Source organism: Ranitomeya variabilis, chromosome 2, assembly GCF_051348905.1.
Source record: "Ranitomeya variabilis isolate aRanVar5 chromosome 2, aRanVar5.hap1, whole genome shotgun sequence".
Lineage (NCBI taxonomy): Eukaryota > Metazoa > Chordata > Amphibia > Anura > Dendrobatidae > Ranitomeya > Ranitomeya variabilis.
Window position 1 is genome coordinate 187377601 of NC_135233.1, and position 26071 is coordinate 187403671.

General features: G+C 46.9%; 1 protein-coding gene and 1 long non-coding RNA gene across 5 annotated transcripts in view; one reads left to right on the top strand and one right to left on the bottom strand.

The window, feature by feature from the left end:
- Window positions 1-10624, top strand: part of LOC143804835 (uncharacterized) — a 33611-nt gene extending 22987 nt beyond the window's left edge. The window contains exon 4 of the long non-coding RNA XR_013221115.1: window positions 10498-10624. This is a non-coding gene — a long non-coding RNA (uncharacterized LOC143804835). The remainder of the gene's footprint in view (window positions 1-10497) is intronic.
- The window catches only part of NHSL2 (NHS like 2), a 458134-nt gene that overhangs the window by 228518 nt on the left and 203545 nt on the right, over window positions 1-26071 (bottom strand). The window contains exon 1 of one of the 4 annotated variants that reach the window (XM_077283327.1): window positions 10362-10504. The exons of the other annotated variants lie outside the window; for them this stretch is intronic. Within the exon in view, the coding sequence (XP_077139442.1) occupies window positions 10362-10398 (37 nt within the window). The 5' untranslated portion in view covers window positions 10399-10504. Of the gene's footprint in view, window positions 1-10361; window positions 10505-26071 lie in introns of those variants that run through there. 4 annotated transcript variants of the gene reach the window in all.

Here is a 26071-nt window from a genome sequence, read left to right on the forward strand (position 1 = left end):
GGGGCTTCACCGGCGGCCGCAAATTCGGGATTTTAAATGCCCGAAGCGGGACAGCGGGACCCCGGTGCCAAAGCGGGACTGTCACGCTGAAATCGGGACGGTTGGGAGGTATGCTTTTGTGGGTGGCTGCGGGTTGCTATTTTTAGACTGGGGCGGTCAAAATCCACGGCCTCTTACCAGCCTGAGAATACCAGCCCCCACCTGTTTGCTTTAGCAAGGCTGGTTGTCAAAAATGGGGGGACCACATGTCGTCATGACACAGCTGTTGAGTGACCAGTGGCTCCTTTCCTGGTCCTAACACCTAGCTCGCCCTGTTCCCCGGGGATACTTCATATGGTGAAGATGACGGGGCCCCCGCCCTTGCCTTATCTCCTAAATTAGCCCTTCGTCTGTCTCCTTCCCCCACCCAGGGAAGGTGGGCAGGCACTACTGTGATCTGCAGTACACCAACCCGACAAACAGGGGAAAGAAGACAAGGGGAAACTGAAAACTCCAAACACAAACTATACACTCCCATATAACAGAGGTATTCACCAGGGTGTGTAATGAGAGGGAAGAACGCAAAACAGGGAAGGTTGAGGGATTATCAAGTGTACAAACCAAACAACAGTCACTTATAACTCCTCCAGCACTCCTTCTCACACCAACTTCTCTCCCTTCTTTCGTCATGCAGCAAGAGCTAACTCTGACAAGGACTTGGTAATAGAATCCATATTTTATAGGGAAAAGGAGTGGCTAATCGAGCACAGCTGAACACAGGGATTTCCAACATGGCCGACTAACCCATGTTCTGCTGGAAGAAATAAACACATTTAATAAACCGGAGAAGTGCTTCTTCTCAGCAGCGGAGTAGGAGCAACCAGACGCTGCAGTCTTCTGGCTCTGCTCCGTTGCAGTAACCCAGTGACAATACCCCCTCTTCTAAGAGGGACCTCCGGAACCTCAGGGCCAGGTTTATCAGGGTGTGCGATATGAAAGGCTTGAGCCAGTCTGGCGGCATGAACGTCAGAAGCTGGTACCCACATCCTCTCCTAAGGACCATACCCCTTCCAATGTACCATATATTGACGTGACCGTTGAACAAGACCAGATTACCATCGATAATGACAAGAGAAGGTGGTAGAGGCGAAGGTACAGCAAATGCCACATACTTCATGAGAAGCAAACAATGAAAAACGTTATGGGTCCTAAAGGTAGATGGTAAAGCAAGGCGGAATGCTACCGGATTGATGATGGCTATAATCTTAAAAGGACGGATAAACCAGATTCTCATAGTGTCCTTCAGGCGTACTGAACACAGTCTTCCACTCATCCCCTTCTTTAATGTGGAAGAGGTTGTACGCCCCCCTGAGGTTCATCTTAGAGAACCATTTTGCCCCTACAATTTGATTGAAGAGGTAAGGGATAAGGGGAAGCGGATACAGATCACGGACAGTGATCGCATTGAGTTCCCGGAAATCCAGGCAAGGCAGTAAATCCCTTAAAAAAACAAAACCCCGCAGCAATTAGAGATGAGGATGGTCTGAAATGACCCTTAACCAGATTTCTGTAATATAGTCCTTCATGACCTGCCTCTCTGGACCTGAGATGTTATAGTCTGCTCTAGGGCAGCTTGGCACCAGGAACCAAGTTGATGGCACAATCATAAGGACGATGGGGGGAAGTGATTGGCTCCCCGGCTCAGAAAACACATCCCCGAAGTCTGACAGTTTCTACCCCAGCCAACCAGCTACCAAGCAGTGTCCTTGACAGTATGTACTCCATGTAGTCACCTCCTGTGTCTGTCAATCAATTACTGGATTGTGCTGGGAGAGCCAAGGAAGTCCCAGTACCACAGGTGAGGGCAGGCCCTCAAGCACATAGCAGTTTAACACCTCAGTGTGCATGACCCCCACCTGTAGCCGTAAGTCTCGGACCACCTGCGTAAAGTGCCCCTGCCTTAAGGGGGGGCGGAGTCAATAGCAATAATGGGTATGGGTCTGGACAATGTATGTTGGACAAGGCCTTGGTCCCAGACAAACCTAGCGTCGACCAAATTAAACCTCGCCCCACTGTCCAGGAAGACGGAAACATCCACCTTATGTCTACCCACATGAGAAGGAAGCTGGTAAGAAAAATTGTGTCCTTTCCACCAAGGTAATAAGTACATCCAGGTTGCCAACCTCCCCGCAACTCGGGCCCACTAGTTTTCCGGCGGCTGTTTAAATAGAGGTCAGGAAGGACACAAAAGCTCACAAAATGGTCCTTTTTACCACAACAGAAACACACGCCACCCTTACGCTGGACTACAGACAATTTGCCAACATGAGACGCCACACCCACCTGCATGAGTTCCACAGTTGGCTCAGTACTAATCACCCCTGTCCCCGGTCCTCCCGACCTCAGAGGTGACTCCTTATGTCTCTGGCGAAGACGTCAATCAACTTGGATCACCAGATACATGGCTGCCTCAAGGGAGTTAGGAGTCTCATAGAGAGCTAAAGCATCTTTTACTCTCACTGTGAGCCCCTCACAGAATTGACTTCGGAGTGCAGGGTCATTCCACCTAGTGTCCATGGCCCACCTCTGGAACTCAGAGTAATATTCCTTCGCTTGCTGAAGTTGGCGTAGAGACGACTCAGCCAAGGAGACATGATCAGGGTCATCATGCACAAAGCCCAGAGCCTGAAAAAATCCCTCTACCATCTGGAGTGACTGTGAGTCAGACGGAAGAGAAAACTCCCATACTTGTGGGTCCCCCTGGAGGAGCGAGATAACTATCCCCACACGTTGCTTCTCTGTACCTGAGGATACCGGATGCAACCTGAAATCAAGTTTACAGGCCTCGCGGAACACAACAAACTTGTCAGGCACCCCAGAGAACCTGTCCGGTAATGTGACCTTGCCTGGAGGGCGAGATCCCCACACCAGATGTAACAGGGTGCCATGAAACCACCGTGCGCAAATCCGCCACATCCAAACTAAGCTGCTGCAATAGCCCTGTCAGAGCTAAGATTGGATCCATCTGGGATCAAAAAAAACAATTGCTGTCAGAGTTAACGTCACAACACAGCTGTTGAGTGACCTGGGACCAGAGGCTCTGTTCCTGGCCCTAACACTAGGAGGCACTCCTAGTTCTTGCCCTGTTCCCCAGGATACTTCAGATGGCGAAGAAGCTGGGGCCTCCGCTGATGCATTATCTCCTATGTTAGCCCTTCGTCTGTCCCTTCCCCCACCCAGTGAAGAGGGGGCGCTACTGTGCACCGCAGTACACCAACCCAACAAACAGGGCAATAAAGACAAGGGAAAACTGAAAACTGCACACACACAAAATATACACTCACATATATACACAGGAATCCAACAGGGTGTGCAGGAAGGGGGAGAAAGCAAAACAGGGAAGGATAAGGAATTGCTAAGCGTACAAACCAAACAACAAGTCGCTTATAACTCCTCCAGCACTCCTTCTCATACCAACTTATCTCCCTCCTTTAGCCATGGGGCAAAAAGCTAGCTCTGACGAGGGTTAGTAATAGAGCCCAGATTTTATAGGGAAAAGGAGTGGAAGAAATAAACACGTCTAATAAACCGGAGAAGTGCTTCTTCTCAGCGGTGGAGTAGGAGCAACCACACGCTGCGGTCTTCTGCCTCCACTCCATTGCGGTAACCCCTTGGAGTCGTTTTTTTCAAATTTTTTATTTAAATAATTTCTAAAAACAGCATGGGGACCAATCTATTCTTGATAACCAGCCTTGCTAATACTGATAACTGAGGGTTGCAGCCCACAGCTGTCAGTTTTGCCTGGCTGGTTATCAATAATACAGGAGAAATGACACCGTTGTTAAATTTATTTATAGCATAGGCAGCAGGTGATGAATACTCTCATCAGCTGCCGCCTTTTCTCACTGTTATTAGTAGCAGCAGGTGTTTGCTGATGGGAGTAATAGTCCCATCTGCCACTTGCTCTCGCTGATATAAGTTGAATATAACTTTCATTATTCTTCCCTGCTCGAGCTGATCGCAAGAAGAGCAGGGGAGAATGATGTGAGCGGTCTTCAGCACCCGATGCTGGAAAACAGCGCTATCTGTACCACTGCTTCCCAGGCACTGGTACATGTCACACTGATGACACACGGGTGTCATCCATATGTTATCATTGTGCACTTGTGCGGGACGTTTTGCGGCCCATGCTGCTGTTAAAAAATGGACATGTCAGAGTATTTTGCCCATGGACACACGGTCCGTGGAAAAACACTGACATGTGCGTAAACCCATACTCATGAATGGGTGTACGTGTGTTGTAAGTGTCTCCAGTACATGTGAAAACTGTCACCACAAGTACTGGACACACTGAGGCATAAAAAAAGCCTTAGAGGGTGTATAGGGGCCATCAATTGAGTTACTGACAATACTAAATAGATAACACTAATGGCCGCTGATGGCTGAGACATCCTTGATCAAAGATACAATATTGATTAGAGAGGCGGGCACAGAGCGAAGGGGCCGCTGTGCAAGAACTGTATATGGGGCTATTGCAATCCAATATTATGTCTGTGACAGAAGAGATCTGCTGTTTTGGAGGTATAAGTGGGCCCCCTTGGCTCTTGGGCTCTGTGTGGCTGCCCAGGGATGTGTGCACCCTGATTGATGCAGCAGTATTACTGGGGCATTATATTACTGGGACATTACTGGGGCATTCTAATACTGGGGCATTCTAATACTGGGGCATTCTAATACTGGGACATTATATTACTGGGGCATTTTATTACTGGTGCACTCTAATACTGGGACATTATATTACTGGGACATTATATTACTGGGACATTCTATTATTGGGGCATTCTATTACTGGGGCATTTTAATACTGGGGCATTCTATTACTGGGACATTATATTACTGGGGCATTATATTACTGGGACATTCTATTACTGTGGCATTATATTACTGGGGCATTCTATTACTGGGCTATTATATTACTGGGACAGTATATTACTGGGGCATTCTATTACTGGGGCATTCTATTACTGGGGCATTCTAATACTGGGGCATTCTATTACTGGGACATTATATTACTGTGGCATTACATTACTGGGGCATTCTATTACTGGGGCATTCTATTACTGGGGCATTCTATTACTGGAACATTCTATTACTGGGACATTATATTACTGGGACATTATATTACTGGGGCATTCTAATACTGGGGCATTCTATTACTGGGGCATTCTATTACTGGGGCATTCTAATACTGGGGCATTCTATTACTGGTGCACTCTAATACTGGGACATTATATTACTGGGACATTATATTACTGGGGCATTCTATTACTGGGGCATTCTATTACTGGGGCATTCTAATACTGGGACACCCTATTACTGGGGCATTCTATTATTGGGCATTCTAATACTGAGGCATTCTATTACTGGGACATTATATTACTGGGGCATTATATTACTGGGACATTCTATTACTGGGGCATTCTATTACTGTGGCATTCTATTACTGGGACATTCTATTACTGGGACATTCTATTACTGGGACATTCTATTACTGGGGCATTCTATTACTGGGGCATTCTATTACTGGGACATTCTATTACTGGGACATTATATTACTGGGGCATTCTATTACTGGGACATTCTATTACTGGTGCACTCTAATACTGGGACATTCTATTACTGGGGCATTCTATTACTGGGGCATTCTATTACTGGGGCATTCTATTACTGGGGCATTCTAATACTGGGACACCCTATTACTGGGGCATTCTATTACTAGGGCATTCTAATACTGGGGCATTCTATTACTGGGACATTATATTACTGGGGCATTATATTACTGGGACATTCTATTACTGGGGCATTCTATTACTGGGGCATTCTATTACTGGGACATTATATTACTGGGACATTATATTACTGGGACATTATATTACTGGGGCATTATATTACTGGGACATTCTATTACTGGGGAATTCTTTTACTGGGCTATTATATTACTGGGCCATTATATTACTGGGACATTCTATTACTGGGGCATTCTAATACTGGGGCATTCTATTTCTGGGACATTATATTACTGGGACATTCTATTACTGGGGCATTATATTACTGGGACATTCTATTACTGGGGCATTATATTACTGGGGCATTATATTACTGGGGCATTCTATTACTGGGCTATTATATTACTGGGCTATTATATTACTGGGCTATTATATTACTGGGACATTATATTACTGGGACATTCTATTACTGGGGCATTATATTACTGGGGCATTCTAATACTGGGGCATTCTAATACTGGGACATTATATTACTGGGGCATTCTATTACTGGTGCATTCTAATACTGGGACATTATATTACTGGGACATTCTATTACTGTGACATTCTATTTCTGGGGCATTCTAATACTGGGGCATTCTAATACTGGGGCATGCTATTACTGGTACATTCTATTACTGGTGCATTCTAATACTGGGACATTATATTACTGGGACATTATATTACTGGGACATTCTATTACTGGGACATTCTATTACTGGGACATTCTAATACTGGGGCATTCTAATACTGGGGCATTCTAATACTGGGGCATTCTATTACTGGTGCATTCTATTACTGGGGCATTCTATTACTGGAACATTATATTACTGGGACATTATATTACTGGGGCATTATATTACTGGGGCATTATATTACTGGGACATTATATTACTGGGGCATTATATTACTGGGACATTCTATTACTGGGCTATTATATTACTGGGGCATTATATTACTGGGGCATTATATTACTGGGACATTATATTACTGGGGCATTATATTACTGGGACATTCTATTACTGGGCTATTATATTACTGGGGCATTACATGACTGGGGCATTACATGACTAGGATATTATATTACTGGGGCATTATATTACTAGGGCATTATATTACTGGGACATTATAATACTGGGACATTATAATACTGGAACATTATAATACTGGGGCATTACATTACTGGGGCATTATATTAGTGGGACACTATATTACTAAGACATATTACTGGGGCATTACATGACTGGAGCATTATATTACTGGGGCATTATAATACTGGGGCATTATATTACTAAGACATTATATTCGCCCCCGGAAGAAGAATCAATCAAAATGCACGTTGGGGTTTAATGCAGGTCTCGTGTGGTCCTACTGAGGTAATTATGTTTGGATAATTATGCTATCACTAGAAATAGGCCCGATGCTATTGCATCGGGAGTGCAGTGAAATGAACATCTGTGTTCAAATCCCCTGTCAAAGTCGCGCGGCACCGCTCATTGGCTGAGCCCCCCCTGGCGCTCAGCCAATGAGCAGCGCGGGATTCAAATCCCCCGCCCCGCCGGCTGAGTCAATGAGCAGTGCCGCGCAGGATTTGAATCCCCAGCCAAACCTCAGCCGGAGGGCAGCTCAGCCAATGAGCGGAGCCGCGTGGCTTTGGTGGGGGATTTGAATCCCGCACCACTCAAAGCAGCGCGGCGCCGCTCATTGGCTGAGTGGTGCCGCGCGGGTTTGGCGGGGGAGTTGAATCTCGCGCCGCTCATTGGCTGAGCCCCTGCCGCTCAGCCAATGATCGTCACGAGATTCAAATTCCCCGCCGGCTGAGCCAATGAGCGTTGTCGCGCGGGTTTCGAATCCCCCGCCAAGCCGCGCGGCACCGCTCATTGGCTGAGCGCCCCTGGCCTCAGCCAATGAGTGGCGCGGGATTCAAATCCCCGCCAAAGCCGCGCGGCTCCGCTTATTGGCTGAGCCGTCCGCTGGCTGAGATTTGCAGGGGAATTCAAATCCTGCTCGGCACCGCTCATTGGCTCAGCCAGCGGGCGGATCAGACAATGAGCGGTGCCGCGCAGCTTTGGCGCGGGACTCAAATCCCGTGCCACTCAAAGCCGTGCTGCCTTGCTCATTGGCTGAGCTGCCGCCGGCTGAGTCAATGAGCGGCATGGGATTTAAATCCCCCGCCAAAGCCGTGCGGCACCGCTCAGCCAATGGGGTGGGGGATTTGAATAAGCGGAGCCGCGCAGCTTTGGCGGGGGATTTGAATCCCGCGCCGCTCATTGGCTGAGGCCAGGAGAGCTCAGTAAGTGAGCGGTGCCGCGCGGCTTTGCGGAGGATATGAATCCCGGCCGCCATATCGGAATACCCATAACTTGAGTGTTCCAATATGGCAGTCGGCGTAGTTCCAATGTGAGCAGCCAGGAGATGAGTGGCTGGCGCTGCTGATCTCCCGACTGGAATAGCGGTGCCGTTATTTTCACTTGTGGAGGCACAGTTCGTGGCCTTCTAGCCACGGTGGATTGTGGGATAGCGACACAATCGCCGAAAGCTGCGACAGAGCCGATTGGCAATTATATATTAGATGTTATACAGTCAGCAATGATTACTGTATATGCATTTGAGCATTGCACTGGGGTTTCTCTATAGGTCACTTTGTCCTGGATATTATCCATGATTTGAATGTTAATATCATTGGAAACATTACTCAAGGCATAGTTGCTGCTTGTCATATAATATGTGTTATTCACTGCTTGTGGAACCGCATCTGATCTCTTTTAGGCTGCTTTCGGCCCGACGTATACTGTGAAAAAAATGCGCGACGTGGGCAGCGGAAGCAGTCTTAAGACGCTTCCGCTGCTTCATTGTAAGGTCCGGGGAGGAGGGGGCGGAGTTTCGTCCGCGCATGCGCAGTCGAAAATGGCGGTCTCGACGCACAAAAAAAGTTACATGTAACATTTTTTGTGGCGGCGGTGCGCCAAAACACGACGCAACCGTCGCACAATGGTTGCGACGTGTGGCAATACGTCGCAATGCGTCGGTAATGTTAGTCTATAGGGAAAAAACGCATCCTGCAGACAACTTTGCAAGATGCGTTTTTTCTCCTAAACGACGCATTGCGACGTGCAGCCAAAAACGCTAGTGTGAAAGTAGCCTTAAGATAGGAGGCATCATTACAACAATTTTGTGTATTAAAAGTAAGTTTTAACTTTTGATATACGGTAAATAAAATATATATTTTAAAACAATACATTCTGCAGCCTGTCCAGTATGTGGGAGGTTTTTGGTGGTAGATATTGATGAATGTGTTTTGAATTTTGATTTCATGGACTAAAATGTATACATAAGACATTATATTACTGGGACATTATATTACTAAGACATTATAATACTGGGACATTATGTTACTGGGACTGATTTGCTGATTTTTTCGATATGACATTACATTAATGTGCCTTACATTTACTATCCATGCACTTTGATGTAAACAGAGATTTGCCTTCATGAATCATATGTGCTAAAAAATAAAAAGAACATTTTCTGATTATTGATTAACCAACATACTGCATTCACAAGTCATGGTGACAGACCCAAGTTCAGAGTCATATTTGTCTTAGACCTGTAGCAAAAACAACCGACCCCAGCAAAGGTTCAGTGGAAAAATCCATGTTTTTGTAGTTCAGTAATGTGGAGACGCCAGAGAGAAGCTTGAGGTGTCGCTATGGCAACAGCACCCACAGTCTTCTCCTCCACATCTAGTGATGTCAGTGTACATGAGAGAAACCTATCCTCCCACGTCCATGTGCTTACAGGCAATCGATGCTGCTTACACTGGCTGACAAGGACCGCAAGGCAGGAACAAACTTCTGGCTTTGGTTATTGCCCCCACCTGTGCAGGGCAGGAACAAACACTTCTGGCTTTGGAGTATCACCTCCATGCTACTTCGGGCAGGTACAAACACTTCTGGCTTTGGGGTATTGCCCCCATCCTTTACCGGGCAGGAACAAACACTTCTGGCTTTGGGGTATCGCCCCCCACCTGCGCAGGACAAGAACAAACACTTCTGGCTTTGGGGTATCGCCACCATCCTGCGCAGGGCAGGAACAAACACTTCTGGCTTTGGGGTATCACCCCCATCCTGTGCAGGGCAGGAACAAACACTTCTGGCTTTGGGGTATCGCCCCCATCCTGCGCAGGGCAGGAACAAACACTTGTGGCTTTGGGGTATCACCCCCATCCTGCGTCAGGCAGGTACAAACACTTCTGGCTTTGGGGTATCACCCCCATCCTGCGTCAGGCGGGTACAAACACTTCTGGCTTTGGGGTATCACCCCCATCCTGCGTCAGGCAGGTACAAACACTTCTGGCTTTTGAGTTTCACCTCCATCCTGCGTCAGGCAGGTACAAACACTTCTGGCTTTGGGGTATGGTGGTACCAATATTAAATCTGAGTATAAAGCACATACAGTTGTCCCAGCCTCTCAGTTTAGATGAATATCCCTGCGCCTGATTAGTGCAGGACATTACAGACTTGTAGTCTTCTAGGTTTCGGGATACATGCCCCTTACCTTTGCCACGTGAGATGCTTGTCAATGCTTTATCCATCCTGTATGACACATAGGAAGTAATTTCTCTGATCCCTGTATTCCCACTGCTCCCAGTCTACTGCTCTTTTATCAAACTGATTGTTGTTTGTTTCCCAAGATAGATCCCAAAAGGAGGACGGTGACAGGAAGGACAGCTGCTCAGCCGTACACCACACCCTCCTGAGCTTAGCTAGCGGACGGATCCGTTCATGTCACACAAAATAATGGAAAATGATGGTCTCCAGAACATAATCCATTGAGGACCGAGCGCTGGTCACCAGCTACATAGATGGCACATGGAAGAAATGAATGGCTGGGGCTACACTCATCTCTGACTGCTCCCATCTGCACATCCAGATTCCAGGTCCATCCATGGATCGTGCAGGACTCCAGAAGAGCCAGGCCCCTGGTGGAGCTCAGACCCCAGAGAAGATATCCTCTGTACAGTGGTGTGACTGTCTTCTGAACAGGACTCCTGCTTTGTGAGAGGAGCGAGGGATATTTCAGTCGTACAGAGAAAATGTGGGGGGGAGGAGAGGAAGGAACTTGGTGTTTTATTAAACGTCTCTCCCCAACTATTGTTTCCCCCACCCTATGTTTCCTTCCTTCACATAACGTAGTGCTTTCCTCCAGTGATAACGCCTCCAGCAGGGCTCCGCTTTACTATATGTGCAGCCAGATTTTCCATATGATCAGGATCAGTACATTATAGATAGAATTCTAATTGCATGTAATAATACACAAGAAATAGTATCTGGTGATGAATCGTTCAGCCAGAAAGTATCAGCATAATCCCGGAATGAGCACTGGGTCCATTAGTAACAGTACTTGTGTAATGGCTGTTCATGGAAACATGCAATGTGTGAAGACCATGATTAGTATCCTGGCTGATCATCAACCATTCTGTGTGTAGGACCAAGTGGTGCAATGTGGGCGAGAGATGTCTGAGGGGTCCGACCCTCAGCACCCGCAGCCCCTTTCGGTTAAGTTAAGTTCCCACAATGAGATTTTGGCACCATATATATTTTTGCTGTACAAACACTCTTACAGTTCCAGCAAAGTGGATGAGATGATAGAGATGTCATGGACATTGACCTGCTGGAGTCCAGAACATGTCACAATCTCCTACGTACTTGAGCTGTGCACGCCGGAAATGCACTGAAATGCCTGTGATCGGTACATGTATCAATGCCAAATATCAGGTTGTATAAAATCAGAGCCGCTTTATAACATGACACCCCAACAAGGGACAAAACTAAGCATCAAAAACGACACAAGTGACCTAAGAGGTGTAGGAACGGTGCAGAACATCTGCAACATCAAGAACTCCCCAAAAACTCCTGGTGGGAACGTGGCCTCACACCAAGCACTGTCCGGTTATACAGACCAGACTGGCACTGAAGGGTGCAGCAGGAATAATGAGGGAAACAGGGCAGCTCCAGGTAACATCTGACTAGGGGGTGCCAGACCCCCACTGATATAATGTTGATGACCTTCCTAAAGACAAGCCTGTCCATTACAGAGAAGCAGAGCAGCTCTCTAATCCCACCTCACAGACACGACATCTGTGATACAAGGAAGATGTTCTCCCTCCCAATGATGGAACAATATGCAGTATCCCGGTGAGCAATCCCATCAGTACCTATGCTTCTCCTCCACGCTCATGTGTCCCATCGCTGAATGCAGAGGATATCTGCAGCCGGGTGTGAACAGCGACAGAGCAGCGCCACTATCACAGCCTCATTAACACAACCATTTGGGATTGTAAAATTCTCGCTTTCCCTCACACTTTCTAAGCTGCCAGAACACCTTCCAGGGCTTCATTATATAATTAATGACACTTTGTTACTTTACTGCCTCATTTGTTCATAGGTGAAAATAAACATTCATCTCCACAAAGGCTCCATACAGCCACAGATACAGGTGCCTCATCCGTGGCTCCAGGTACACCGCCATCTACCCCACGTACTGTCATGTGTGGCTGATATACAGCTGCAGATACAGATGCCTCATCCGTGGCTCTAGGTACATCGGCATCTACCCCACATACTGCCATACCTGGCTCCATACAGCTGCAGATACAGGTGCCTCATCCGTGGCTCTAGGTACATCGGCATCTACCCCACATACTGCCATACCTCACTCCATACAGCCGCAGATACAGATGCCTCATCCGTGGCTCCAGGTACACCGCCATCTACAGGAAAAAACTTGAAAAAATCCAGCTCCAGGAGAAAGAAATATGTTTAGTTAAAATCAAAATTTTATTTTGAATAACATGATAAAAATCCCAATGACAAGTGGCAGAAAAGAGGATCACATACCAGCCTTCACTGAACGCGTTTCAAACACTATTGTGTTCTTAGTCTTCAGTATACCAATATATACATATTCAGTAAGTCTTAGTGAAGACTAAGAACACAATAGTGTTTGAAACGCGTTCAGTGAGGGCTGTTATGTGATCCTCTTTTCTGCCACTTGTCATTGGGATTTTTATCATGTTATTCAAAATAAAATTTGGATTTTAACTAAACATATTTCTTTCTCCTGGAGCTGGATTTTTTCAAGTTTTTTCCTGCATTTACTACGTCATTGGCTGGACGTTTATCCTTGCTCGGATGTCTTCACAACATTTGGATTCTTGTGGGTGAGCTGAATATTTTTCTTTTTGTATATCACACCGCCATCTACCCCACGTACTGCCATACCTGGCTGATATACAGATACAGATGCCTCATCCGTGGCTCCAGGTACACCGCCATCTACCGCACATACTGCCATACCTGGCTCCATACAGCCGCAGATACAGATGCCTCATCCGTGGCTCCAGGTACACCGCCATCTTCCCCACATACTGCCATACCTGGCTCCATGCAGCCGCAGATAGAGATGCCTCATCAGTGGCTCCAAGTACACCGCCATCTACCCCACGTACTGCCATACCTGGCTCCATACAGCCACAGATACAGATGTCTCATCCGTGGCTCCAGGTACACCGCCATCTACCCCACGTACTGCCATACATGGCTCCATACAGCTGCAGATACAGATACCTCATCCATGGCTCCAGGTACACCGCCATCTACCCCATGTACTGCCACACCTGACTGATATACAGCCGCAGTTACAGATGTCTCATCCATGGCTCCAGGGACACCGCCATCTACCCCATGTACTGCCATACCTGGCTCCATACAGCCGCAGATACAGATACCTCATCCGTGGCTCCAGGTACACCGCCATCTACCCCACGTACTGCCACACCTGGCTCCATACAGCCGCAGATACAGATACCTCATCCATGGCTCCAGGTACACCGACATCTACCCCACGTACTGCCACACCTGACTGATATACAGCCGCAGATACAGATGTCTCATCCTTGACTCCAGGTACACCAGCATCTATCCCACATACTGCCATACCTGGCTGATATACAGCCACAGATACAGATGTCTCATCCGTGGCTCCAGGTACACCGCCATCTACCCCACGTACTGCCATACCTGGCTCCATACAGCTGCAGATACAGATACCTCATCCATGGCTCCAGGTACACCGCCATCTACCCCACGTACAGCCATACCTGACTGATATACAGCTGCAGATACAGATGTCTCATCCTTGACTCCAGGTACACCAGCATCTATCCCATGTACTGCCATACCTGGCTGATATACAACCACAGATACAGATGTCTCATCCGTGGCTCCAGGTACACCGCCATCTACCCCACGTACTGCCATACCTGGCTTCATACAGCTGCAGATACAGATACCTCATCCATGGCTCCAGGTACACCGCCATCTACCCCACGTACTGCCACACGTGACTGATATACAGCCGCAGATACAGATGTCTCATCCTTGACTCCAGGTACACAAGCATCTATCCCATGTACTGCCATACCTGGCTGATATACAGCCACAGATATAGATGTCTCATCCGTGGCTCCAGGTACACCGCCATCTACCCCACGTACTGCCATACCTGGCTCCATACAGCCGCAGATACAGTTAGGTCCATATATATTTGGACAGAGACAACCTTTTTCTAATTTAGGTTATAGACATTACCACAATGAATTTTAAACAAAACAATTCAGATGCAGTTGAAGTTCAGACTTTCAGCTTTCATTTGAGGGTATCCACATTAAAATTGGATGAAGGGTTTAGGAGCTTCCGCTCCTTAACATGTGCCACCCTGTTTTTAAAGGGACCAAAAGTAATTGGACAATTGACTCCAAGGCTATTTCATGGACAGGTGTGGGCAATCCCTTCATTATGTCATTCTGAATAGGAATAAAGAGGCCTGGAGTTGATTTGAGGTGTGGTGCTTGCATTTGGAAGGTTTTGCTGTGAAGTAAACATGCGGTCAAAGGAGCTCTCCATGCAGGTGAAACAAGCCATCCTTAACCCCTTCACCCCCAAGGGTGGTTTGCACGTTAATGACCGGGCCAATTTTTACAATTCTGACCACTGTCCCTTTATGAGGTTATAACTCTGGAACGCTTCAACGGATCTTGGCGATTCAGACATTGTTTTCTCGTGACATATTGTACTTCATGATAGTGGTAAAATTTCTTCGATATAACTTGCGTTTATTTGTGAAAAAAACGAATATTTGGCGAAAATTTTGAAAATTTCGCAATTTTCCAACTTTGAATTTTTATGCCCTTAAATCACAGACATATGTCACGCAAAATACTTAATAAGTAACATTTCCCACATGTCTACTTTACATCAGCACAATTTTGGAACCAAAATTTTTTTTTGTGACGGAGTTATAAGGGTTAAAAGTTGACCAGCAATTTCTCATTTTTACAACACCATTTTTTATTAGGGACCACATCTCATTTGAAGTCATTTTGAGGGGTCTATATGATAGAAAATACCCAAGTGTGACACCATTCTAAAAACTGCACCCCTCAAGGTACTCAAAACCACTTTCAAAAAGTTTATTAACCCTTCAGGTGTTTCACAGGAATTTTTGGAATGTTTAAATAAAAATAAACATTTAACTTTTTTTCACACAAAATTTATTTCAGCTCCAATTTGTTTTATTTTACCAAGGGTAACAGGAGAAAATAGACCCCAAAATTTGTTGTACAATTTGTCCTGAGTACGCTGATACCCCATATGTGGGGGTAAACCACTGTTTGGGCGCATGGCAGAGCTCGGAAGGAAAGGAGCGCCATTTGACTTTTCAATGCAAAATTGACTGGAATTGAGATGGGACGCCATGTTGCATTTGGAGAGCCCCTGATGTGCCTAAACATTGAAACCCCCCACAAGTGACACCATTTTGGAAAGTAGACCCCCTAAGGATCTTATCTAGATGTGTGGTGAGCACTTTGACCCAACAAGTGCTTCACAGAAGTTTATAATGCAGAGTCGTAAAAATAAAAAATCATATTTTTTCACAAAAATGATCTTTTCGCCCCCAATTTTTTATTTTCCCAAGGGTAAGAGAAGAAATTGGACCCGAAAAATTGTTGTGCAATTTGTCCTGAGTACGCTGATACCCCATATGTGGGTGTAAACCATTGTTTGGGCGCAGGGCAGAGCTCGGAAGGGAAGGAGCGCCATTTGACTTTTCAATGCAAAATTGACTGGAATTGAGATGGGACGCCATGTTGCGTTTGGAGAGCCCCTGATGTGCCTAAACATTGAAACCCTGTACAAGTGACACCATTTTGGAAAGTAGACCCCTTAAGGAACTTATCTAGATGTGTGTTGAGCACTTTGACCCAACAAGTGCTTCACAGAAGTTTATAATGCAGAGCCGTAAAAATAAAAAATCATATTTTTTCACAAAAATGATCTTTTCGCCCCCATTTTTTTATTTCCCCAAGGGTATGAGAAGAAATTAGACCACAAAAGTTGTTGTGCAATTTATCCTGAGTACGACGATACCCCATATGTGGGGGTAAACCACTGTTTGGGCGCATAGCAGAGCTCGGAAGGGAAGGAGCGCTATTTTACTTTTCAATGCAAAATTGACTGGAATTAAGATGGGATGCCATGTTGCGTTTGGAGAGCCCCTGATGTGCCTAAACATTAAAAACCCCCACAAGTGACACCATTTTGGAAAGTAGACCCCCTAAGGAACTTATCTAGATGTGTTTTGATAGCTTTGAACCCCCAAGTGTTTCACTACAGTTTATAACGCAGAGCCGTGAAAATAAAAATTCTTTTTTTTTTCACAAAAATGATTTTTAGCCCCCAGTTTTGTATTTTCACAAGGGTATCAGGATAAATTGGACCCCAAACGTTGTTGTCCAATTTGTCCTCAGTACGCTGATACCCCATATGTGGGGGGGGAACCACTGTTTGGGCGCATGACAGAGCTCGGAAGGGAAGGAGCGCCATTTGGAATGCAGACTTAAATGGATTGGTCTGCAGGTGTCACGTTGCATTTGCAGAGCCCCTGATGTACCCAAACAGTACAATCCCCCCACAAGTGACCCCATATTGGAAACTAGACCCCCCAAGGAACTTATCTAGATGTGTTGTGAGAACTTTGAACCCCCAAGTGTTTCACTACAGTTTATAACGCAGAGCCGTGAAAATAAAAATTCTTTTTTTTTTCACAAAAATGATTTTTAGCCCCCAGTTTTGTATTTTCACAAGGGTATCAGGATAAATTGGACCCCAAAAGTTGTTGTCCAATTTGTCCTGAGTACGCTGATACCCCATATGTGGGGGGGGAACCACTGTTTGGGCGCATGACAGAGCTCGGAAGGGAAGGAGCGCCATTTGGAATGCAGACTTAAATGGATTGGTCTGCAGGCGTCACGTTGCATTTGCAGAGCCCCTGATGTACCCAAACAGTACAAACCCCCCACAAGTGACCCCATATTGGAAACTAGACCCCCCAAGGAACTTATCTAGATGTGTTGTGAGAACTTTGAACCCCCAAGTGTTTCACTACAGTTTATAACGCAGAGCCGTGAAAATAAAAATTCTTTTTTTTTTTCACAAAAATGATTTTTAGCCCCCAGTTTTGTATTTTCACAAGGGTATCAGGATAAATTGGACCCCAAAAGTTGTTGTCCAATTTGTCCTGAGTACGCTGATACCCCATATGTGGGGGGGGACCACTGTTTGGGCGCATGACAGAGCTCGGAAGGGAAGGAGCGCCATTTGGAATGCAGACTTAAATGGATTGGTCTGCAGGCGTCACGTTGCATTTGCAGAGCCCCTGATGTACCCAAACAGTACAAACCCCCCACAAGTGACACCATATCGGAAACTAGACCCCCCAAGGAACTTATCTAGATGTGTTGTGAGAACTTTGAACCCCCAAGTGTTTCACTACAGTTTACAACGCAGAGCCGTGAAAATAAAAAATCTTTCTTTTCCCACAAAACTTATTTTTTGGCCCCCAGTTTTGTATTTTCCCAAGGGTAGCAGGAGAACTTGGACCCCAAAAGATGATGTCCAATTTGTCCTGAGTACGCTGATACCCCATATGTTGGGGTAAACCCCTGTTTGGGCACACGGGAGAGCTCTGAAGGGAAGGAGCACTGTTTTCCTTTTTCAACGCAGAATTGGCTGGAATTCAGATCGGATGCCATGTCCCGTTTGGAGAGCCCCTGATGTGCCTAAACAGTGGAAACCCCCAATTATAACTGAAACCCTAATCCAAACACACCCCTTACCCTAATCCCAACAGTAACCCTAACCACTCCTCTAACCCAGACACACCCAACCCTATTCCCAACCGTAAATGTAATCCAAACCCTAACCCTATCTTTAGCCCCAACCCTAACTGTAGCCCTAACCCTAGCCCCAACCCTAGCCCTAACCCTAGCCCTAACCCTAGCAATAACCCTAGCCCTAACACTAGCCCTAACCCTAGCCCCAACCCTAACCCTAGCCCTAACCCTAGCCCCAACCCTAGCCCTAACCCTAGCCCCAACCCTAGCCCCAACCCTAACCCTAGCCCTAACCCTTGCCCTAACCCTAGCCCTAACTCTAGCCCTAACTCTAGCCCTAACTCTAGTCCTAACTCTAGTCCTAACTCTAGTCCTAACTCTAGCCCTAACCCTAATGGGAAAATGGAAATAAATACATTTTTTAATTTTTCCCTAACTAAGGGGGTGATGAAGGGGGGTTTGATTTACTTTTATAGCGGGTTTTTTAGCGGATTTTTATGATTGGCAGCCGTCACACACTGAAAGACGCTTTTCATTGCAAAAAATATTTTTTGCGTTACCACATTTTGAGAGCTGTAATTTTTCCATATTTGAGTCCACAGAGTCATGTGAGATCTTGTTTTTTGTGGGACGAGTTGACGTTTTTATTGGTAACATTTTCGGACACGTGACATTTTTTGATCACTTTTTATTCCGATTTTTGTGAGGCAGAGTGATCAAAAACCAGCTATTCATGAATTTCTTTTGGGGGAGGCGTTTATACCGTTCCGCGTTTGGTAAAATTGATAAAGCAGTTTTATTCGACGGGTCAGTACGATTACAGCGATATCTCATTTATATCATTTTTTTTATGTTTTGGCACTTTTATACAATAAAAACTATTTTATAGAAAAAATAATTATTTTGGTATCGCTTTATTCTCAGGACTATAACTTTTTTATTTTTTTGCTGATGATGCTGTATGGTGGCTCGTTTTTTGCGGGACAAAATGACGTTTTCAGCGGTACCATGGTTATTTATATCAGTCTTTTTGATCGCGTGTTATTCCACTTTTTATTCGGCGGTATGATAATAAAGCGTTGTTTTTTGCCTCCTTTTTATTTATTTTTTTCTTACGGTGTTTACTGAAGGGGTTAACTAGTGGGGCAGTTTTATAGGTTGGGTTGTTACGGACGCGGCGATACTAAATATGTGTACTTTTATTGTTTTTTTTATTTTATTTATTTAGCAAAAGAAATGTATTTATGGGAATAATATTTTTTTTTTTTTTCTTTATTTAGGATATTTTTTTTATTTATTTTTTTACACATGTGGGGAATTTTTTTTAACTTTTTTACTTTGTCCCAGGGGGGGACATCACAGATCATTGATCTGGCAGTGTGCACAGCACTCTGCCAGATCTGCGATCTGCTGTGCAGGGCTGCAGGCTTACCAAGTGTCTGCTCTGAGCAGACACTCGGTAAGCCACCTCCCTCCCTGCAGGACCCGGATGCCGCGGCCATCTTGGATCCGGGACCTGCGGTGAGGAGGGAGGTAGGAGACCCTTTCTGGGACGCGATCATCGCACCCCACGCCATAGCGCCCTGTGATATACCCTAAGGGTATGTTTCCACGTTCAGGATTGCATCAGTCTTTGGTCAGGATTTTATGCAAGTAAAATCCTGACCAAAACTGCACCTGAGGTCACTGGCAGGTCACCTGTGGTGTACCTGCGTGTTTTGCTCATAGTAGCAACATGCAGCGTTTTGAAAAAAACGCACAACGCATGCGTTTTCGCGGCAAAAACGCATGCGTTTTTAAACGCATAGTGGAGTCTGGATTTCATAAAATCCCATCCACTATGCTGTAACATCTGGACGCTGCGTTTTTGACGCAGCAGAAAAACGCAGCGTCAAAAACGCAGCGTTTCCTGAACGTGGAAACATACCCTTAGGGTACGTGTCCACGTTCAGGATTGCATCAGGATTTGGTCAGGATTTTCCATCAGTATTTGTAAGCCAAAACCAGGAGTGGAACAATTAGAGGAAAAGTATAGAAACATATGCACCACTTAAGCATTTATCACCCACTCCTGGTTTTGGCTTACAAATACTGATGGAAAATCCTGACCAAATCCTGATGCAATCCTGAACGTGGACACATACCCTTAGGGTATGTGTCCACGGTCAGGATGGCCGGCAGTATCGCCGGAGCGGCGAAGCCCCGCCCCCTTTCTGGGACGCGATGATGCCGGATATGTTAACTGTACACATCCGGGATCATCGCACCCTCGCATAGCGCCCTGTGATATTACTTGCGGCGACGCAGCGTCGCCGCAGGTAGCACGGACATGCTGCGATCTGAAAAGACGCGCAGTGCAGCGCCCCAGAGTCCTGGTCGTTGCAGTACTGTGGCTCCGCCACTATGGGGAGCTACGGTGCGTCCGATGGCACTGAAGGAGTTCATCTGATCAGGTATCACAGACACCAATAGATTTCACAGCTGGGCCTCCGGGGGGAGCTAAGGGTTCTATTCATTAGGCCACTCCCCACCATAGTGGGTAAACTGGGGGTCAGGCAGGAAGTTAGAGGAGAAAGCTGACTGGATTGAACGAAGCAACACCTGGTGGCAGAGGGTGTTGTGGAGGAAGAGACAGTAGGGTCTCTGTCAGGGGTGGGATCCTGACAGAGGCTTGGCATTGAAAAAGAACGTAACGGGTCCGCGCCAGCTCCGGGAAGCGGCGGGACCCAAGAAAGGACTAGAAGCGAGATAGATTGTGCTGAGTGAGAAACGAGATCAAGCAATAGGAGAATACCAGTAGGGGTCATGCTGTAAGACCGGAGCAACACCCTACTGAGGCGCATTACCGGTGGCCGGAACGCCGAGGGAGTATTTCATTAGAGAGCTTCAAGCAATACTCTAAACAGCGGCAGGACAGTCAGTCTCAGGCGGGCTGTCTCACCTAAATCACCTATGAAGTCTTGGGAGGCAATTGCGGGAGAGGGGCGTCTCTAGGGTCCCGGAAGAACTCCAGGCCTACCCGACAAACGGGTGCCGTTCTAACTGTAACATCAGGAAGGGACGGAAGATTAGCAGAAGATCAGTTAATCGAGTTGTGAGGGAACACGAGAAACAGACACAACGGTTGTGGGGTACTTTCCGTAAGCATAGCAGGGAAGGACTACAACACATAGCGCTAAGAAGGAAGGCACCGATTTCCACCTGTGAAGTGAACTCTGTAGGTACTATTGGACCGGCCGGACTTGCGCAGCCTGGTGAACCATATTCTGGACTGAGGACTCAGAGATCTCCAGTAAAGAGGTAAAGAGACTGCAACCTGGTGTCCTCGTTATTTACCGCGACCTGCACCCCCACAACTGCACCACCAACATCCACACCTATCATTCACTGTGCGCCCCACGGCAGGGTCACGGACCGGGGTCTAGCCGCCGTGACAACCCCAGAAGCAGAGACTCAGAGGCCCGGTACCGGGTACCCCTCGGCCCTGCGGCAGTGGGGGCGCTACACGCAGCATGTCCGGAGTCGCAGGGCTGACGCGTGCGTGTTTCCACGCATAGTGGACACGGGATTTCCAAAAATCCCCTCCACTATGCTGGAACATCTGGACGCTGCGTGTTTGACGCTGCAGCTCTGCGCAGCGTCAAACAAGCAGCGTTTACTGACCGTGGACACATACCCTGAGTCTGTTTCAGTAGGCTCCACAATCATGGGAGAAAAAAAAAACGACTGTGGAATTGCCCATTTTTCGCAATTTCACCACACTTGGATTTTTTTTTTCGTTTTCCAGTACATGATATGTTAAAACCAAAGGTGTTGTTCAAAAGTACAAATTGTCTCGCAAAAAACAAGCCCTCACATGGCCATATTGACGGAAAAATAAAAAAGTTCTGGGAAGAAGGAGAGCAAAAAATAGAAACGCAAAAACTGAAAAACCTCTGGTCGTTAAGGGGTTAAACAAAGCCGCTCCGATATTTGGCTTTGACAAAACATTATTGATTCCATCACCGCCGGATTACATGTGATTTACATGTACCGTATATCCACTGTGGAAATGCTCTAAAAACGCAGCTGAGTTTCCTACCTTCAGATTTCCTGCACCTAGTGCAAGTCTATGGGAAAATTCACAAGAGACACTGACATGTTGCAACTGTGACATGGCTCCGCGGGGCAGAGGACAAGGGGCAGAGGATGCGGGGCAGAGGACGCGGGGCTGAGGGCGCAGGGCAGAGGTTGCAGGGCAGAGGGCGCAAGGCAGAGGACGCGGGGCAGAGGACGAGGGGCAGAGGACGCGGGGCAGAGGATGCGAGGCAGAGGACGCGGGGCAGAGGACGAGGGGCAGAGGACGAGAGGCAGAGGACGCGGGGCAGAGGATGCGGGGCAGAGGACGAGGGGCAGAGGACGAGAGGCAGAGGACGCGGGGCAGAGGACGAGGGGCAGAGGACGCGGGGCAGAGGACGCAGGGCAGAGGACGCAGGGCAAAGGACGCGGGGCAAAGGATGAGGGGCAGAGGACACGGGGCAGAGGACGAGGGCCAGAGGACGCGGGGCAGAGGATGAGGGGCAGAGGACGCGGGGCAGAGAAAGAAAGCGGGGCAGAGGATGCGGGGCAGAGGACGAGGGCCAGAGGACGCGGGGCAGAGGATGAGGGGCAGAGGACGCGGGGCAGGGGACGCGGGGCAGAGGATGCAGGGCAGAGGACGCGAGGCAGAGGACGCGGGGCAGAGGACGCGAGGCTGAGGACAAGGGGCAGTGGACGAGGGGCAGAGGACGAGGGGCAGAGGACAAGGGGCAGAGGACAAGGGGCAGAGGATGACGGGCAGAGGACGCGGGGCAGAGAAAGAGGGGCAGAGGACGCGGGGCAGAGGACACAGGGTAGAGGACGCAGAGCAGAGAATACGGGGCAGAGGACCCGGTGCAGAGGACGCTTGGTAGAGGATGCATAGCAAAGTACACGGGGCAGAGGACGCGGGGCTGAGAAAGCGGGGCAGAGGACGTGGGGCAGAGGACGCGGGGCAGAGGACGCAGGGCAGAGGACACTTTAAATGAGAAGGTGTGTCCAAAGTTTTGGTCTGTACTGTATGTGTCACAATCCACACCGTGCTGCCAACAATATGTCATGGATCCCAACAATAGGTCAGGGATCCCGGGGAGGATATCTTTATCATCCCCACTATTCACACCAATTTGTCACAAACCAGGGTTGTTTGGGTTGCCCCTGGTTCCTTTTGAAGGGGATTTATCTATATCCCACTTCCGGTTTGGGACTTGCAGCTCTATGGCGCCACCTTTACCCTTAGGTCAGATTAGGTACTGCACCTAGGGTAATTAGTCGCCAGAAAGGCTGCCTGCTATGCACTGGCTATTGGGCATGCTGCAGCGAGGGCAATATAACTACTCCCACACAGGCGGGAACAATAATTATCAATGCCGCCATCGCTACAAAGATTCCCAGTCTCACAGAACAAAGTATGTTGCCACCAGCTCCGATTCCACCAAAGGTTAACGGGTCCGGAGCCAACCCAAATCAGTAGCATGATTCACTTCAGAGGACACACCGTTCGTTCATAGAGAAGGAGGAGACAGCTAGTAAATTATATATTTTACTCCATAAATAGTTAGGCAGTGTTTACAAAGTAGAAAAGATATTACAAAGAAGACAAAATCATGTGTATATTGCAGATTACAAAATAAAATAGGATGAACATTGAAAGAAAACACTTACAGGTTGTTTAGATCATTTCATATCATCATGGCAGCTGTGTGCTCAGGAGATACATCCAGATGCATGAGCACAGCTTTGTAGAGCTGTTGTTAGCTTGCTTCCTGGACCAACTCTAAAACTAACTCCCAACTCAGAAGGGGTGAAGATATGCCCTCTGTCGTGACATCACTGAGTGGGCTGAGTAATGATATGCACTCTTTTCCCAGTTATTTATGTTTTTGGAAGTCCCCAGACAAAGGAATTCCTTGGGTAAGGGGAGGGGGAACGAGTGGCTTTACAGGATTGGTCGCCTGCAGTTTAAAAGCCACACCCTGCTCACACATTAGTATCAAGTTATACAGTGTCTCTGCCAGAGGGCTTTGTTTGTGGTATGAGCTAATGCAGGGGGAGAAAGGGGGGGTTGAAGCTGCAGTGTGTGTGGAGAAAGCCATGTAACCTTCTGAAACTAAACTCACAATATGACATTTTTGGAATTATCATGACAGTATGGAAAAAATACTGCAACATAAGAATGTTTAAAAAAATAAAAGGGTAAATAGTTTATTTTTATAAATTAACAAAATGAATGGACACTGGAGGCTTAAAACTGGGTAAGAAAAGGCCAAAATCTGCTACGCAGAAAATAGAAGATAGTATCAAGTTACAGATCATACAGGTGAAGTTATAGAAGATAGTTTCAAGTCATATATCATAAAGGTAAGGTTATACAAGATAGTTTCAAGTCACAGATAATACAGGTGAGGTTATAGAAGATAGTTTCAAGTCATAGACCATACACAATGGCAAGCTTAAACAAATCAACCATATATAGGGTAGTGTGAGGCAGTGACCCCTGTTGCAGCTAGGGGGCGCTGTATGTTCTCCTCAGAATATGCATGGAGGCGTATTGAGGCCATGGGAGTGGATGGCAGTCGCTTAAGTAATGGTGATAGTGAGACAGTGACCGGCATCATTGTGAATGGCCGGTATGTGTCGCAGAGGAGATCCTCTGCGCTGTAAGCCAGTAATGATGCTCTGGGACCTGTAGTCCCACAAGTATTTGAGAGCTGGGAGGGAATGACTAACCACACACACCTCCCACCTATGGGGGTGGTTACAGCTACATAATCTGACCAGGGTTTGGGTCACATGGTCTCTGGGTTCAGAGTGTATGGATCTGAATGGTCAGAGGGAGCTGTGTTCTAAGGTCCTGAAAGAGGTCAGATCTGTTTTGGAAGTTCCATCGAGTGGGGACTTCCTAACGAGCACATGGAGAGACCATGGACCTGGATGGTTGGTGGTGGAAGTTCCCAGTAATGGATAGACTTCCTGAATAGCACGTGGTGAGACCGTGTACCTGTAGAGCCTGGGACGGCTTCTGTGTTGGGGAAGCCAGGACTGAGGTGTCAGAGTGAGGAGCGGAGCTCCTGGAAGGTAACCTCAGACAAGGGGGTTGTAATATACGGCAGAGAGGTTTATTTACTACATGAACAGACTGGTGGTCATGATATGTTTGTGGATGTAATGAAATGGACTTTATGTTATGTGCTTTATGCGGAGTTAATAAACCAAATAGACTGTTTCCTGTGTGCTTTAATCCCGTTGCCAAGCGAGTGTCCCCCAACACACTCAGGGAGCGTTATCTCACAGTAGTTATTCTCCATCAGCAAGGTCTCTCCCAGGCAAAGATTTCAGAGCCCACTGGGCTTTCATGAAGTGTTTTTTTTTCAAGCTCCTTTAAAGAAGCACCAAGAAATGAACAACATTGAGGACTGTAGACACAGTAGTTGGCCAAGGGAAATTAATTTAACAGATGAAAGATACATCATAAATCTTAAGGTGTTCAGCAGTGCATAAGTTCAGAAGTAGAAGTAATCAGTGGGTTTCAGCTACAGCCATCTACTACATGGAGAAGTCCGGCCAGAAGTGGTATTCATGGAATAATTGTGGCCAAGAATCATACCTTTGTCATAGAAACAAGGCTCATGTAAATGACTCAACGATGCTCAAAAACATAGGAACTCTGTTGCAGAAAAATGGCAAGAGGTGCTCTAAATTGATGAGTCATCATCTGAAAAATGTAGCTCCTAAATATGAAAAAGCAAAATGAGCATATACCCTGGACAGGGCCACCATCAGGGCATTATTACCCTTACTGGCGTATGGGGTCCTGTGAGCAGAAGCAAGAGGGGGCCCTGACCCTGGGGTAAGTAAAAAGCAAAAGTGAATACAAAAAACAATGTACTTGGTTCTGCTCTGCCCCATCTGCAGGAGTTCGGCTTACACTAGGTGAGGTTTTAATATTAGAGAATAGGACCATCCCGATGGGTAC